Source organism: Podarcis erhardii (assembly GCF_964252035.2).
Source record: "Podarcis erhardii genome assembly, chromosome: 1".
Taxonomy (NCBI): Eukaryota; Metazoa; Chordata; class Lepidosauria; order Squamata; family Lacertidae; genus Podarcis; species Podarcis erhardii.
Window position 1 is genome coordinate 128,516,889 of NC_138497.1, and position 17,431 is coordinate 128,534,319.

Genomic DNA, 17,431 nt, shown 5'->3' on the forward strand with positions numbered 1-17,431 from the left:
GGAGCAGAGCTCTCTCTCTCTAAGGCGGGGTGCGATCAGTCAGGCAAAAGACTAAGCACTGGGAAGGTGAGAGAAGAATTTCAACAGCACTTCCTCCTGGGTGATGTGAAGCTTCCCTCCATAGTAAGGAGGCATTTGCTTCCCAGAAGTGGAAAGAGGGGGGTACCTGACGGAGAACTATAAGGGCACCAAAGCAAAGAGGCACTAGCAACGTAACACCATTTGTGGGGCCCCAAAGAGGACTTCTGGGTAGGTTCACAGGGTTGCAGCTAAAATCACGCTTTGATTGGTCGCCTTAGCACAAAAATTAATCAGGAATTTTAGGAAAAAACTATTTCTCAACTTCACTTTGGGAATTTTATGCTGTGCAAGGAATCTCTCTCCCCTCCCACCCCCAAAGAAAGCACTTCTACCTGACAGCTAGCTTTTTTAATCCTGGAAAATGTAAGACAAAAAATAAGCTAAACCAATGATTTCTGTAGTACATGAAGATGCACATCTCAGAACTTTTTCAAACAAACTTTCAATGGTCTAATGGTCATTGAACTGTCAGGGGTTGATCACTTCGATGTCAGAACCAGCAATATATAATTTAGGCTGCAATCCCATGAACATTTATTTTGGAATAAGCTCCATTGAATTTAGTGGGATTTGAACTTCTGAGTAAGGGACACAAGGGCTGCATGAATGTAGTGACACCACCACCACCCCACTACCTGGCACAAGAAGGGACATTTGATCACTCCACCTGCTCAACAGCACCTCTTCTGACATTTCAGTCGATGTTTTTTCAAATACAAGTCTTCGCCAAGACCAGAAACTATTTTATTTAGAACCATACAAAAAAAACCCCCACTATTGCACAACTACATATTTTTATTCAGATTATTTTTTAAAAAACCCCAAATAATATCATTACTTCTGACGTTATCATTAAGAAAGTGGGTTTGAAAAATCAGCATAGCTGCCATTTTCTTTACATTGCAGAGACAGTTGCCAGCTTATTCTTAACTTTACAATGGCTTGTATACCAATGAAGGCTAAAACGACAACAAACTTGTCCAAAATAACCTGGGTCTCTGGTGTTTGTATTTTGCTTTGCCCAAGTACAGGCACCTCTCCATCTCACACGGCACATATTAGAAAACCAATAAGGTAGTCTGTAAATATGACATACTCATTCATTGTTGAAAAACTTAAGCTGCTAACAGCCAACAATGTGTATTTTTCAAGCACAAGTTACTTCATGAGCAGAAAGGCACATTCCCATGTCACATTTTCTTTGTAATGGAATACAAAGGAGGAAATCGTCATCCAAAGTGGAAAACCTAAGCAGTTTTAGATATATCTAAAAGTTGGCTTTGCACAAACAATGCTTTACTCAATTATTACAGGCAGATAAAAACTCCTGAGATCTGAAAATTGACTACACTGTAGGCAGTATTCCAGCAGCTCTTGAGAGCAATTCCTATTGCACATTTCAGAGCCTTCAAACGTCATTATCTTTCTGTAAAAAGTCAGTCAAGGTCCCAGCGTCCACAGGAATTAATAAATATTCAACTCCATCAGCACCCTGAAAACAAGCACACTATTTCGATTAGTTCCAAGGCATAAGAATAACAAAGCATTTTTGTTCAATCCAACTAGCAGTCATGCACTGATAGGGATTTGCCCTCTCAAGTTACGTTACGTGACTAGAACAAACTAAAGCACATTTGCTCCTCAAAAGGCACGATCCAATGTCCTACCAGAAATTTGTAGAAGACTGCTTCCACATTTTGGTTGGCAACTGTCACAACAGTATAAGCAACCTTTGGCTTGCTTCAATACCATGAACACACATGTTATACTTCTGTCTATTAATATACACCACAAATATTTAATTGTAGTTCTATTGTAATTCACCCTGTACCCAGAATCATACACTCTGATTTTTCTGCAGCATAGGCATTGTTAAACAAATAGTCACATTAGCATGTCTATAGCAGCTTCACTCACCCTCTTAGTCCTAATGAGCTTGTGATCCCTGAATTCTGTGAGCTGAGCCCTGAGAGTTAGGTCACTATTGACCAGGAAGGCTTCCCGACATTGCTGGTAGAAATCTTGGAAGGAAAGTCCTAGCAGGGGAAAAGAAGCAATGGAATGCCTAGCATTAAAAGCGAGGTCTTGCTCAAATGAAGATCAATGTTGCTAACAAGATCTGTATGATGCTTGAAGGAGGTTTTATTCAAAAGGTAGTATGAATATTTTTCGTTGAGAAAGCCATGCACTAGAAATATCCCCCCCCCCACCCTTGTGTTCCCTCAAAATTTCAATTTGAAAAACGGGGGAAGGGGTTGATTTCCTCAAAACTTTTCCTTTCTGGATCTTTTCCTACCTGAGATAGCACTGAAATCAAGGCTTCAGTCCCTAGTCTGGTCCTCTCATTCAATTCAAAGCAACGCTACATTTCAGCGGCCAGTTTCATGACAACTGGAAGAGCTTACAATCTCACCCACTCAAATGAATTGCTGCAGCAAGTGTCCACATGTCCAGTACCAATTGATACTCACATAAAACAGAAGTTTTATCACATTTATATAGGCATCGTGCTCAGAATCCATGACTTAGGCTAAAGCTCATGTCCTAGTGCTACCCTAGTTTGACCTCCAGAAAGAAGAATTCGTCTGTTGAGTTACCTGGGTATGAGGTGTTATCCTTATTTTCCAACTGATATTCTGCCAAAAGTCTGAAAATCCCCCTGATGATAAGTAAAAGAAGTATCTTTAAACAAGACTAGAAACATAACTTACAATATGGGAGGGAACATGTTTTGAAAATAAAAAGGGCTTAATTGTGCATGCAACCACTTTTAACATCCTATTTCTGTTCTTGGCTTTGTACTTTCTGCTGTGATTCCACCCAGAACTGGAACAGCTCCCTCTGTTGTGTACCAAAGCATTTGCTGCCCCTCCTTTTATACCCCTGCCGAAAATCCACATTTATTCCCAACTACAGACTTCCTTCTGAGGAAAACCTTTTTTTAAAATCTCCCATCAGCTATACTAATTATTTTGTGTGGGAAACATCATTTCTGTTGATACAGCATAATCCTTCTGTGAGAAAACAAAAGGGAAAATGAAGATAATCTGTAGGGCTATATTAGTCATGATCTACACTGTAGATTCTACAATATAGCAGGGAAAGATATGGAGTCTCCCTCTGCTGTGTTTCTAGCAAATATTAGGCAACATGAACTCAAGGCACTAGGAAATAGCATTCAGGTCTTGTTTCCCTATTTGTAATATGAAAAATCAGCCCCAATACCCAAGAATTAGCCCCCTGGTCGCAGCTGAAGGTCCCCAACACTTGAACATCACAGAAGAGTTCTTACCTTGCATTAGGAGTGAGACTGTGCAGAACATGAGTGAGAGAGCTCAAAGCCAAAGACCCGGATTGCTGTATCAAGAGGGAGTTCTCAAAGGATGTTTCTTCTACATAAGGACTGTAAGTGGTCGTTTCATACCACAACCAATTATACATGCTTTGTTTTGCTTGATCCCACACTACAAGAGCAGAAAAGAAAGAAAAAGTAAAAATTATGTAACTCCACTTTATGTGGAGATTTTTGAGAGGGGTGGGAGGATGCTCCCCAAATCTCGGGCTCTGTGTGGGAAAACACAGTGGGAACAAGGAGGAGAGGCTGGCGGTTCCCTACCCTTCCTGTAAATAGTTGTTGGAACATCAGTGTGCCCAACACTACAAACTCAATTGGTCTAAGGTGCCATGTGGACTCCATAACTATTAATGACTAACACCTGGGTACGTAATGCTAATACCTGGTTTGTGAGCAAGCTTGTGTTCAGCTATAATACGAAACCATGGTTAAGAAATGCATCTAAATATGGCCACAGAATGCATTACATATGTACCAAACAGATGTTCCCACTGACTAAGATGGATTTTTCAAGCTAGAGGGCTGAAAGGCCTAAAAACTCACTGAGTGGTGCATTAATATGATCAATAGATGCTATGAGGTAGATATTAGAAAGAGATGACAATTGTGCTAGGATTTGTTGGTTTTTGTCTCCTCTCAATGTTGGACTGTCCAAGTTGTGTATGAGCAGGTAGAGCTCCAGCGAAGGATCTGGCAAATGAGAAGAAGTGCAAGGGTTAAAAACAGGGTGTCAAGGAAGTAGGAAAGTCACCTAGCTGCAGCCAAATGCTGACAAGCTTTCTGTGGCTGTTCATCACCTCTAAAAATCACAGGACCAGTCATTCAGGTAAAAACAACCTATATTATGTGTCCAGGAATCCAAGACACATGGCTAGTAATGCAAACATCTATTCTGAATAAAAGAATTCCATTTTAACCCATGCTACAATATTTTGTAATCCAGATTCCCACCCAAAATTTTGTTTAAAAACTTCTCTCATCACTTGCATTTTTTAGATTCAGTACCACAGAGACTGGGAAATGAACTGAATGTGAACAATTTTACTTTAAAAAAACCACCTCAGGGGGATGATGAGATCATCTGGCAAAATGTTGGATTAACGTGTTTGCTCCAACCTTCTATTCCTCCTTTTAGTACTTCTAAGTACAGTGGTGCCTCATTCTGGAGGTCTGTTCTTAACCTGAAATTGTTCTTAACCTGAAGCACCACTTTAGCTAATGGGGCCTCCTGCGCCGCCGGAGCACGATTTCTGTTCTCATCCTGAAGCGAAGTTCTTAACCCGAGGTAATATTTCTGGGTTAGCGGAGTCTGTAACCTGAAGCATCTGTAACCTGAAACGTATGTGACCCGAGGTACCACTGTATCTATAATAAAAATAAAAACAACAACCCAATAACGCACGCCGCCCCCAAATTCTGCTATCCTTTTGCAAGTACTGTAATGCATTTCCACAACTAGTTAGCTTCCAAGCTAGTTTTTTTAAAAAACAAAATTGGGATGGGGAAAACTCTTTTTAATTGTGTTTATTCACTGAAAATCAATAAAACTTCTTATTAAAAAAAACTCCACTCATTTCATTTGATCACTGAGCAACATCCCCACTCAAATCTAGAAGTCTAGATCTGTGCTGATAATTGCATAAAATACTGTTGCACTATCAAGGTGGGACTGAACTGCACAACTGTTTAGTTGAAACTAATGCCTAGTTATCAATCCCAGCTATAATGTGTAGACCCACAGCAATAACTCAGAGCCTACTGGAGCAAGTCCCATGTTTTACAAATTGGTATTGCATCCTAGATGAATTGCCAGAATAAGCACCTTTATAATCACTGTATTTGAACAGGCAATGATTATATGAGTAAACCAAAACATTAGTTTCATCCAATCTTTTTTTTTTTTTAACTTAGGAAGACTCCGAATGTCTAATATATTGGCCCATCTGTATTACCTTCTTTAAATCTTTTCACAATCAAGTCCAGCTGATCCTGGGGGCTGCGAAAAGTGCCCACGTGATCCAGCACCTCCTCTGTTATGGAATTAAGAATCTGGCACAGAAAAACAGCAGGTCACCATTTTCCTTTGGAACTGTGTTGTTGTTTTTTAAGCATGGTTTTTCAAAGAGAGCTTAACTCAAGTTAAAAACAGCTGTCTCAATATTAAGACTATTTTCACAGAATTCCTATACTGAAAGCAACATGTAATGAAAACATCCACACATACAATACACAAAAGAGCCTTCCATATACAAACTTCACAATACCTGAAACAATCCTTAGTAGTTTGCAGGTTTCTTAAGTATAAACTTAAAACACACATTAGGCAGGTTTTTCTACGTTCCAACCAGTGCAACTTGCCCTTTCATATAAACAGCATTTGCAAAAGAAGACCCATATAGGAAGTCAAAGCAAACCAAAACCATGGACTGCCTTTATGTACTGGAGCCTTTGTCTGCTAGAATTAAGAGATGAACCAACTTTATTTGAGCTGTGTTCTAAATAACGGTAACCTATTAATAAACCATGCAGTTTGTATTGAAGCTTTTGTTTACTTCTCTGACTGCATGCGTATATGTCTCTTTTTTTCTTACCGATTTCACGGTGATGCTGGGGAAGAACCCATTCACAACAATATGAACAGAATCTTGAAGAAGAGAAATGCGAAAATTCTCCAACAGAGCTTTCTTTGAACCTAATCCATATAGCACAATATTGAATCCTAGGCTGCAAGAAAGAAAACATCTCTGAAATTTACAATATAGCGCATAACCTATTGAAAGTGTTATTATCGAGAACAGTATTTTACTTTTTGTTATTCTGACAGTTAGAACTGTATTTGTTTTTTCTTTGTAAACACTTATTCCATCTTCATTCCCAAATAATAACAACAATTGAAGTTTGTTTAAATTTAGTATCTTTGAAGAAATCTCCGATCCTTTTCCAGACCTGAAAAGCAAAACTAAATGCTCAGTGAAAAGATGAGATTCCCACTGTCATGTTTATTTGCTGCCTACTTGCAAAGCAACAGAGGAAGAGGGAACAGAGACAATTCCAATTCTGAAGCAGAGTACAGTGGTACCTCGGGTTAAGAACTTACCGTATTTTTCGCTCAATAACACGCACCTGACCATAACACGCACATAGTTTTTAGAGGAGGAAAACAAGAAAAAAAAATCTGAATGAAACAGTGGATGTATCATTTTTGTGCTTCATGCTGTGGCCACAGACATGTGATTTGACGGTGAGTTTGGGGTAGCCCAATGCAAAAATCCTGATAATCCATGTGGATCTGTGCTTTGTAACCACGTTTTTGCACCATTGCAGCCCCAGGCAACAGTGGGTGCGTGATTTTTTTGGTGCAGGCTGTAGCCATGGATATGTTATGTGATCTGATGTTGAATTTGGGGTGACCCTATGCAAAGATCCTGAGGATCCATTCTTTGTAACCACGTTTTTGTACCATTGCAGCCCCAGGCAACAGTGGGTGCATGATTTTTTTGGTGCAGGCTGTAGCCATGGACATGCTATGTGATCTGATGTTGAATTTGGGGTGACCCAATGCAAAGATCCTGAGGATCCATGTGGATCCATGCTTTGTAACCACGTTTTTGCACCATTGCAGCCCTGTTTTTGCATCAGATCATTGCTATGTGATCTGATGGTGAATTTGGGGTGACCCAATGCAAAGATCCTGAGGATCCATGTGGATCCATGCTTTGTAACCACATTTTAAGTGGGGAGGGAAGGAAAAACATAGAAGGGACAAGGAGCACTGAGAGGGGTGTGCGGAGAAGCAGCAGATAAGAATGCAGGAGAGGGGTTTTACCGGAGGGAGGAAAGGAAGGCAAAAGTTCCCCAAGCCAGCCAGCCAGCTCTCTCTCTCTCTCTCTCCCCCCCTGCATGTTGCCTGCGAGTCCCTAGACGCAGCAGCACCAGCACCGGAGCACGGAGAGGAATTAGAAGGAAGGACGCTCTGCTTTCCCCTCTGCTTGCCTGGAGGGGAGGGGTTTTCTCTGCTCTTTGTTCCGTTTGAGCAAACACAGTAACGAAACAGAAGAGGGTGGGCAGTAAGACCCTGAGGCAGAATGCTGGAAAGCAACAGCTTTCTCTCTCGGGAGGCTCAAACGCACGTGTGGCTGCCTGCAATCAGTTTACCACACCGAGAATGAAGATAAACTGGTAAAATAAGGGGGCTGGGTTAAAGCTAAAGGGAAAACCTCAAAGATCCCTCAAGAACAAGGCAGGGGTTCAGGGCTCCCAAAGCTGAGCTGCAGCCTTAGAAGGGGAAAATGGGGCTTTTGGAGGTGGTTTTTACTGCCCCGCTGCTTCCAATTTTTTAAAAGGCAAATTGCAGGAGAAGATGCAGCAGTCAGTCACTCTCTCACTCCCTCCAAGCACCCACGCTAGCGAACAAACACACAGGCAACCACACACTCACAAAGCACACACACTAGCAAACACATAGTCGGGCTGCAGAGTGGCCAAACCTCCTAGCAAGCACTTCCCTGGCTTCTGCTGACCGCAACGAAGACGACCCTCGAAGAAAATGTGTGATGCACTCGGGCCAGTTGGCTCCAGGGACCACACATTCGCTCAATAACACGCATAGACATTTCCCCTTACTTTTTAGGAGAAAAAATCTGCGTGTTATAGAGGGAAAAATACGGTAATTCGTTCCGGAGATTCGTTCTTAACCTGAAACTGTTCTTAAGCACCACTTTAGCTAATGGGGCCTCCTGCTGCCACTGCGCCGTTGCTGCACGATTTCTGTTCTCACCCTGAAGCAAAGTTCTTAACCTGAGGTAATATTTCTGGGTTGGCGGAGTCAACCTGAAGCATATGTACCCTGAAGCGTATGTAACCGGAGGTACCACTGTACAGTCATACCTCGTGTTGCGTCTGCTCATGTTGAGCCTTTTCACGTTACGTCCCGCAGAAACCCAGAAGTACCAGAATGGGTTACTTCCAGGTTTCGCTACTCACGCCCGCGCAGAAGCGCTAAATTGTGCTCCATGCCTGCACATAAGCGTCAAATCACGCCACGTGCCTGCGCAGACACAACGCTTCAAGTTACGGGCATTTCACGTTACGGACGGGCCTCCAGAACGGATCCCGTCCGTAACACGAGGTACCACTGTATGTAACAAAACTACTGTACAGTACAGGCCTACTTTTTTTTAACCTGCAAGAGATAAACATTGAGAGTTGATGTGACGTAGAGGTTACAGTGTCACACCGGAGAGATGCAGATACATATCCCTACCCACCCATTAAGTTCACTAGGACAAACCAACCTCACAGGGTTGTTGTTAAGATAAAATGGTGGTGGTGAGGAGAGCAATGAGCCATTTGGAGAACAGAAATGTAATAAGGGCCCTACACTTCCTCATTTGGCTTCAGTTCTGCATCATAAATGCTAAAAGCAGCATCTATGCCTATTGTCTGTTTATTTTCCTGATGTCAACTTGCAGTGTCTTCAGTGGAATGGAAATAAGTGCAGCCATACTGTGAACAGCACCCAATCTGCACTTCTCTCCCATATATTCAATCTGGAAAGTGGCTATGACAATTAGCTAATAGACCTTTACAATCTAGGATCTATTTAAATCCCATGTACTTTTCTGTTATAGAAAACCAATAGCTATTACCCAGAAGATTTGTGACTGCTTTATATGAGATAGTTTCCTATCTGTTTAAGAAACTTGGTTGAAAGCATTTCCATCCCTCAAACATCATCCACATGAGGTTCCTTTTATAAAGACCTCAACTCCAGAAAATACATTAACTGTACCATGGGAAGTGAATGTGGTTTTATTCAATGGAAACTATTTCCGAGCCTAAGAAACAATTAGGCTTAATTACAACTTCAATTTGTTTCAAGAGAACATTGTATATTGCATGTTCTTACAGAAGCCCACCAGATACTTACTGCAGTTGCAACATCCATTTGTAAAAGAGAGCTTCATGTTGTTTGGTTAATGCCTCACATTCAGAAGCAAAAGCAACAGGTACTTTATTCAAGATGTTTTGCAGGGACTCCTAGACCAGGAAGGGAAAAATAAGCCATCAGAATAGGTGCAGGGCTGAAAGACATGAAGCAATACATTTCTAATTGAAACAGGGTGGGAGAAACAGCCAGGCCCCACTTTTCTGTCTCAGCAGGGAAAGAAGTGCCTGTTTCTTCAGCATTGCATGATGGAGCAGTATCTGCTAGAGCCAGTGTTAGAAACTGAGATATGAAGGCTAGAAGCTAAATGGCACCTTAAAGTTAAGTTATGGGCACAACAACGGAATGTCTAGGCACACTTTTTTACTAACAAGAATGCAAAGCTGAAAATGAACGAACTGCAGCTAAAATATTATATTCATTTTTCACACGATCTAGTCCTTCCCCTGCCTACCCCCCTAGTATTCTTAAGAGGGTCTCTTCTCCAGTATTCAGAGAGTAGCTGGAAGTGGGGAGGCAGAAAAAGGTCCTCCTTTCCTTCCACACTGCAGTTTTAATCTGAAATCTTAGGTGCGGTACTGCGCCCAGAGCTCAGAAACTGCTTGCGCTAATGAAATTCTCTGTTGCAAAATGCGCCAAGAACAATGGAAGTTTCAAACACTGGTCAGAGCTGATTTCTAAAGCAGACATTGGCTTTGGCAGGGACTGCTCCATTACAAAGCGATGAAGAAAAACCCCAGGTCTGCTTGCTTTTGCTGCACATGCAACGAAAGCAAGCTGGAAAGCCTTCCCCATGCTGATCCTTTTTGGGGGTGGATGGGATCAATGTGGGATGGCTGGATGGGCTTTCCAAAAAGGTCCTGCCCACCAGCTGACATCAACAGCATGCAAGCTGATTGGCAGGTGGGCATGGTTTGTGGGAAATGCCCTTGTGGGACAAGGTGGCGAGGCAAGAATGGCCTGCAGGCCAGAAGTTCCACACCCCTCTTCTAGCTTAACCAAGCCCTTTTCACTGCAAAGTACACCATATTTTTCGCTCTATAAGACGCACCAGACCACAAGACGCACCTAGTTTTTGGAGGAGGAAAAAAAGAAAAAATATATTCTGAATCTCAGAAGCCAGAACAGCAAGAGGGATAGCTGCGCAGTGAAAGCAGCAATCCCTTTTGCTGTTCTGGCTTCTGGGATAGCTGCGTAGCCTGCATTCGCTCCATAAGACGCACACACATTTCCCCTTACTTTTTAGGAGGGGAAAAGTGAGTCTTATAGAGCAAAAAATACGGTATTTCTCACTGTTTTCAGCATTACAACTCAAACTGTGCTACTACCAGTACGGTAAAATAAACCAACCAACCAATCAATGAACTAACCACTGGGTCCATTCAAGAACAAGCACAGAGACCGTTGCTAGAAGTTTCTCTGAACAAAGACCTCAAAAGAAAATACAAATAGTCCCTCATAGCACATACAGTACCTGATCCATTTTCTCTTTCTGTAGCTTCTGAAGTGTTCGGTCAGAAGTTAAAACCTTGGAACTGCTATGTGCTTCAAAATACTCTTCCACCAAATTACTCTGCGGGAAGAGAGAAACGCACAGTGGGAAACTGCTTCAGTAGAAGGGGAAGGGGAAAGGGAAAAGGGATAGCAGCAAATTGAGAAGAAAAGGAAAATTTCATGCATAACTATCTCACAATCATTATCCCTTAGTCAAGACGTTGCCTTATATAATAAGGCAAAAAGTATACAACAAAGTTCATCATAGACTAAGGATAGAATCCTATGCAAACTTACTTGGGCGTAAATGCAAGACACTCAGTTAAGGCTTCCAAGTAGACATGCAATAGCACTGTACTGTTAGGCTGCAATTCTAGAAACCCCTACCTGTGAATAAATTCCATTGCACACACAGGGCCTTAAATTTAAATAAAGAGGCACATTGTCTTCATTGTCATATACAATTCCAGAGGATTCTTTAAACAAAACAAAACAATAAAAATTTGTATCAACCCGTTCAAATCACTATAAATTACAGAATCCTAAAACAATGGGCTCAAAAATTAATGTCCATCATGTGTCTTCAGCAGGTACCTAATATACATGAGTTAGTGTTCACCATATTTCAGAGGGGAAGGAATGCTATAATTATGGCACCCCTCCCCCCAAGAAAGCCCTAATTCAGGGTACAGCATAAGCTCCAATGAAATATGGGACCATCAGGAGAGCCTGCATCCCTGATCTCAACACAACATGCAGGCCTGTATGGGAGAATGCGCTCCTTGGACGGTGCAGGTCCCAAGCTGTATAAAACCTCATATATCACACTTAGGGGTCTTTATATGTAAATCGGGGACAGCATCTCCTGCCTTGACAAGCCCAAGGAAATAGGCAGAAAGGCTCCGATCTGGTGGAACACACTGCCACAAGAGACTAGGGCCCTGCGGGACTTGACATCTTTCCGCAGGGCCTGCAAGACAGAGCTGTTCCACCAGGCCTTTGGCCAGGGCACAGCCTGACTCCCTCCTTTGGCAATCTTCACAGAACTCTAGCCCAATGGTTGCCATCAACTTGATTTGAATTAATTTTATAACGAAATGATTTTAGAATGTTGTATTATTTTATTGTTGTTAGCTGCCCTGAGCCCGGCTTTGGCTGGGGAGGGCGGGATATTAATAAAAATTTATTATTGTTTATTATTATTTCCTGTGTACCTTTCAAAAGTCATATGATGTGCCTTTCCGCAGAATTAAGCCTGTAAGATTCAAAACTAATTGGGATTAAACTGCCACTAAGCACATCCGCAATGTTTCCTGTCAGAGACGGGCCCGCATTTAATTCAATGTTTGACTGGTAGTAGAAATGTTTTGAGAAGTCCTTATTTCTATGGGCACTAGCCAATGTGATTAACAAACTGAAGTGCATCCACACTCACTGGAACTTCTCTCTTCAGCTTCTTAGCTGGCGTTTCTTTGTTAGCTGGAGCAGATGATGTCTGGGGTCTGGCCAGCATTTTTGGATCAACAACATAATCTGTAGTTTCTTTACAGCTGTCATCTTCCTCTTCTTCAGAGCATGAAGTGGAATAATCACTTTCAGTATCAGAGCACATGTTTAAAGCTAAAAAGGAAACATTGGGCAAGAGACTTGTGAGTTTCCATTCCTAACTCATCTTGTACACTGGAAATATTGTACTTCAACTTTATATTGCATATACTGGATAGGGAAAAAAAGCCACTTACAAGTGGTGTGTAATTGATAGAGCACATAGCTGTTTCCTGGCAGAAAGTAAATGGAGTTCTCCCTTCACCTCACACACATACAGTGGTACCTTGGTTCTCGAATGGCTTAGTTGTCGAACAAATCAGCTGCCGAATGACGCAAGCCCGGAAGTAAGTGTTCCGGTTTGCGAACGTTTTTCAGAAGCTGAACATCTGATGTGGCTTCCACTTGAGCGCAGGAAACTCCTGCAGCCAATCGGAAGCCGTGCCTTGGTTTTTGAACGGTTTCAGGAGTCGAATGGACTCCCAGAATGGATTAAGTTCGAGAACCAAGGTACCACTGTTTAAGCCACAGAGCCACCTTCTCAAAAAACAGCAGAATCTCAACATACTCTAGGTAGGGGGAAACTGGGTAAAGAACACAGTATGTGGCAAGAAAATAAGCCACTGCCTAACCCAGAGGTCAGCAACCTTTTTCAGCTGTGGGCCAATCAACCGTCCCTCAGACCATGTGGTGGGCCGGACTATATTTGGGGGGGGGGGGGAGAGAGAGAGAGAGAGAAAATGAATTCCTATGCCCCACAAATAACCCAGAGATGCATTTTAAATAAAAGGACACATTCTACTCATGTAAAAACACGCTGATTCCCGGACTGTCCGCGGGCTGGATTGAGAAGGCAATTGGGCCGCATCCAGCCCATGGCCCTTAGGTTGCCTACCCCTGGCCTAACCCAAGGGTTCCCATTATCCATGTAGACTTTTTTTTAAATTACTTTTTATTAAGTTTTTCACAAACAAAAATAAAACAAAATATTTTATTTTAATTTTTCATTATCCATGTAGACTTGAAGTTCACAACTGAAATGCTGCTGTGGTGTTCAGGAGTCCAGGCACTTCATTTCCTCCCCTGCTCCCGATCAGCCAGAACTTAATGGTCACCAAACACACTCTGTCATCATTTGGTCTGCTTTGGGTTGACCCCATTTTTTTACTTTGCTTTTTGACCAACAATTTTTCTGAACTTCTGCAAAGCTTGGATTCCCCTGAACCTGTCAAAACCTCTGTCTTCCGCAGAGGTGGTGTTAATTTAGTGGTGTACTTTGTAGCACTTTGAACACTGGAAATACGGGGAACGATATCTACTGCACACCACACTTTGTATATGTCAATGTGGAAAAATGACTGCACAGATTTAAAAAAACACACAAAAATCTGCCATAATGTATTTGAACCCCCCATCAGAACTGAAGCAGTTTCAATCTAAAAATAATGGGTGGACACTACAGAATTAAGACTACTTAATTGAAACAACACATTAAAGAAAGGTTACATCCGGATCTCCCTACGATCTGGGCAACAGCTTTCGGAATTGGTATTCGGCTAAATCTCTCTGTGTGTCACTGAAGCACACAGATGGAAGGAAGGTCCATACATTTCCTCCAAGTTTTGATGTGCTAATTCAAGTACACTGTATCAATAAACCTCACTGGTAATCTATACAATAGAGCCAGTGAGGGTTAACAGTTTACCTGAGGTATGAAACATAAAACCTCACACAAAGTGGTACCTTCTTTAGGATACTGCTTTCCCACATATTGGGTGTTATTCAACTAAATTTTACTCACAGCAGACCCACTGAAATTAATGAACACATTTAAGTTAGGTCCATTAATTTCAATAGATCCAGTTTGAGTGAACCTTACAGGTAAAGGTAAAGGGACCCCTGACCATTAGGTCCAGTTGTGACCGACTCTGTGGTTGTGGCGCTCATCTCGCTTTATTGGCCAAGGGAGCCAGCGTACAGCTTCCGGGTCATGTGGCCAGCATGACTAAGCCGCTTCTGGCGAACCAGAGCAGCGCACGGAAGCGCCATTTACCTTCCCGCCGGAGCGGTACCTATTTATCTACTTGCACTTTGACGTGCTTTCGAACTGCTAGGTTGGCAGGAGCAGGGACCGAGCAACGGGAGCTCACCCCGTTGTGGGGATTCAAACCGCCGACCTTCTGATCGGCAAGTCCTAGGCTCTGTGGTTTAACCCACAGCACCACCCATGTCCCTCTTAGTTAGTTGAATACTAAAGCACAAGGGAGAGAGCAAAAAAAATTGATGGAATTCAACATTACACTATGACGAACATTCTGTTTGAGCAAGCGTTTCATCTTGCCAGGCAAAACCATCTGCCCCATCCTCCTCCGAACCTGCTCTTGAGGTTCCCCTAACCCCCACAGGTCAATTTCAGGGGTTGAGCAGGGGGAGGACGGGGGGCTACTGCTGATTCAGCTCCTTAGGTGAATACCATCCCGAAAGCTTATACGATGATAGTTTTATTCAACTCTAACATGCTACAAGATTAGTTGCTGCAATACAGCTACTCCTCTGGAAACTGTTATACTCTAATGTCACAACTGAAGAGGCAGAGCACAAGAATGAAATCTCATCTTATAAAACACCACTGAACTATATTAGCTGGAATTTAATGCAAATGCTTACCCGTAATTCTTTTCCTGAGTCTGTAGGGTGTTTTTGACATGAATTCATTCTTTTTACTCTGCTAATAAAGCAAGCATATGAAGTATCTTCTAAATAAAATCTCATCTGTTTAGGTGGTTTAGAAAACCTTAAACACAAAAACTGAACATAACCTGCAGAATCTAGCTCTAGAATCTCATTATTAGACCTAGAGACCAAGCAAAGTCAGTTAAGAACCCAGGTTGTACTTGTTTCTATTTCTGGGACAGTCTAGATTAAACCTACAGATTTACAGCTATCATGTACCAATTTCAGATCAATACTAATTAAGACTGAACTCATATTTGAAATAGACCTGGAAATGTCTTATGAATATTTGCAGAACACTAGGACTGCATGAAGCAGTCTTTTTTTATTTTATTTTATACCCCGCCCATCTGGCTGAGTTTCCCCAGCCATTCTGGGCGGCTCCCAATCAAATGTTAAAAACAATACAGCATTAAATATTAAAAACTTCCCTAAACAGGGCTGCCTTCAGATGTCTTTTAAAGATAGGATAGCTACTTATTTCCTTCACGTCTGAAGGGAGGGTGTTCCACAGGGTGGGCGCCACTACCGAGAAGGCCCTCAATCTATTCTCAAAGTTACTTCATACCCAGGAAGCCACGAGTTGCTCTTTCATCCATAAGCTATATTTTCAAGTTACTTAAACCCAACTTTTCAAAGCAGATTACAACAACAATTTGAAGAATATATATGATTAAATTAAAATGTAACAGTCACACAATCAGTAAAAATAAACATAATCAATAATAAAATGTCTTCTAGAACTAAAAAAAAGTGGTCAATACTGATTTTTAAAAGGGTAGAGGGGGAACTTGTCAGATCCTTTCAGGGATACAGCAGTGCTGTTACCAAGGTGGATCTGTTTGTGATACCTGCCAAGCCAGCATGTTCTAGCAATAGGCCAGAGAGTACATGCTGATCTTAACACTTGAGAAGTTGGGTCATGAAAAATCCATGTGGGTGGCCATTTATGCTATTTTCCCTAAAACCTCCAGCTACTCAGTTCTCAACTAGTATGAAGGGCAAGCCCATTCTTCTGCTAGATGACTCGAATCTCTTGTCAACAGTACAATCCAGATAAAATGTTTATATATCATTCAGCTGACAGTAAGGTTCAATCAACAGAATGGGGAGGGAAGCAATTTTCAGCTATATCCCTTCCTGCTGCAGCCCCACCCCTTAAATCTGTTCCGGGGGTTTGGGAGCTCTCCTAGTCACATTTAAGGGAGGGGAAATCCCTGAAAATGTCTTCCCTCCTATACCATTGACAGCTGAATACCACTGCTGGATAAAACTCAACAAAAAACACATAGCTAAGCAGTACAGTTTTACCTAATACCAGCTTAGGATCAGTTAAAGGAAGCAACACTGCATGTTGCTGCATGTATATTCAAGCATTGTACTGGATTACAAATGTTCAGAGCCGCCTCAGATAGTCCTGTATTTGGCCAAACTACTGAAGACAACACTTGGAGATTCTAAACGTAATGGAGAAAGGCCATTCTCCATCAATGACTGATGTTTTTAACCACCAAAAATTGCCACTCACCTCCACCTTGCCTTTGCTTGAAGCAGAATACTCTGGAAATTAAACAAAGACTGTCACAAATTACCAAGAAACATTAGCTCTTTTGTACTTCCTTAACTAAGCATCTTCAGATGCTCATACCAGAAAATACTTCAGATTGCAAATAATGCTGAACTTTGGACAATGCCCTCATCTCTATGCAGAATTAATGAAGGTGACAAATTCATCCAGTGCCTTCCCATGCAAAAAGGATGAACTAAATTATATTGACTATTTTGTATCTGTTTAATTCTATGTCTAGCACTGGGAGTTTTCTGCAAAGGCTTCTCCACTTCCCAAGTCTCTCCTAAATAAACTGTTTCATATTCCCCAAATGCTTATTGCATCTTAACTAAATTCTCTTCTCAGATAACACAGGATCCCCAAGTACCAGCATATTTTTACACTGGGACTCAACGTACATATAAGATTTTTGATTGTGTATGAGTAGCTGACAAGAAACTGCAAGCCAAGAAAACTGTAGAGCCAAACTGGCTTTCTTGAAGTCACTGTCAGGTAGTTTATCTAAGCCATTTGCTCAACATTCACTGAATGATCTATCCTATAGGATAGAAAACAGAGGAAGATGGAAAGGAATTGCTGAAACAATTAACAGAAGTGGAATACGAAAAGGGAGGTGTGAGGAGGTCGTGGAAATAAGTGAATGAAAGATAAGATATTGAAATTATTTGATGTGTTTTAAACTGTTTTTGTTTTGTTTTGTCAGTTT

The 17,431-nt window shown here is 41.7% G+C and overlaps 1 protein-coding gene across 6 annotated transcripts in view; it reads right to left on the reverse strand.

Moving 5' to 3' along the window:
• Nucleotides 1–856: 856 nt before the first annotated feature.
• Nucleotides 857–17,431, reverse strand: part of ORC2 (origin recognition complex subunit 2) — a 28,063-nt gene continuing 11,488 nt past the window's right edge. For 5 of the 6 annotated variants that reach the window (XM_081879347.1, XM_081879351.1, XM_081879346.1 and 2 more), the window contains exons 7-18: nt 16,684–16,715; nt 15,090–15,150; nt 12,313–12,497; nt 10,858–10,956; nt 9,366–9,475; nt 6,028–6,160; nt 5,389–5,485; nt 3,980–4,126; nt 3,374–3,545; nt 2,679–2,740; nt 1,999–2,117; nt 857–1,573 (exon numbers count right to left, since the gene is read on the reverse strand). In XM_081879347.1, the coding sequence (XP_081735473.1) occupies nt 1,490–1,573; nt 1,999–2,117; nt 2,679–2,740; nt 3,374–3,545; nt 3,980–4,126; nt 5,389–5,485; nt 6,028–6,160; nt 9,366–9,475; nt 10,858–10,956; nt 12,313–12,497; nt 15,090–15,150; nt 16,684–16,715 (1,301 nt within the window). In that variant the 3' untranslated portion in view covers nt 857–1,489. The remainder of the gene's footprint in view (nt 1,574–1,998; nt 2,118–2,678; nt 2,741–3,373; nt 3,546–3,979; nt 4,127–5,388; nt 5,486–6,027; nt 6,161–9,365; nt 9,476–10,857; nt 10,957–12,312; nt 12,498–15,089; nt 15,151–16,683; nt 16,716–17,431) is intronic. The other variant, XM_081879350.1, reaches the window with a different exon arrangement.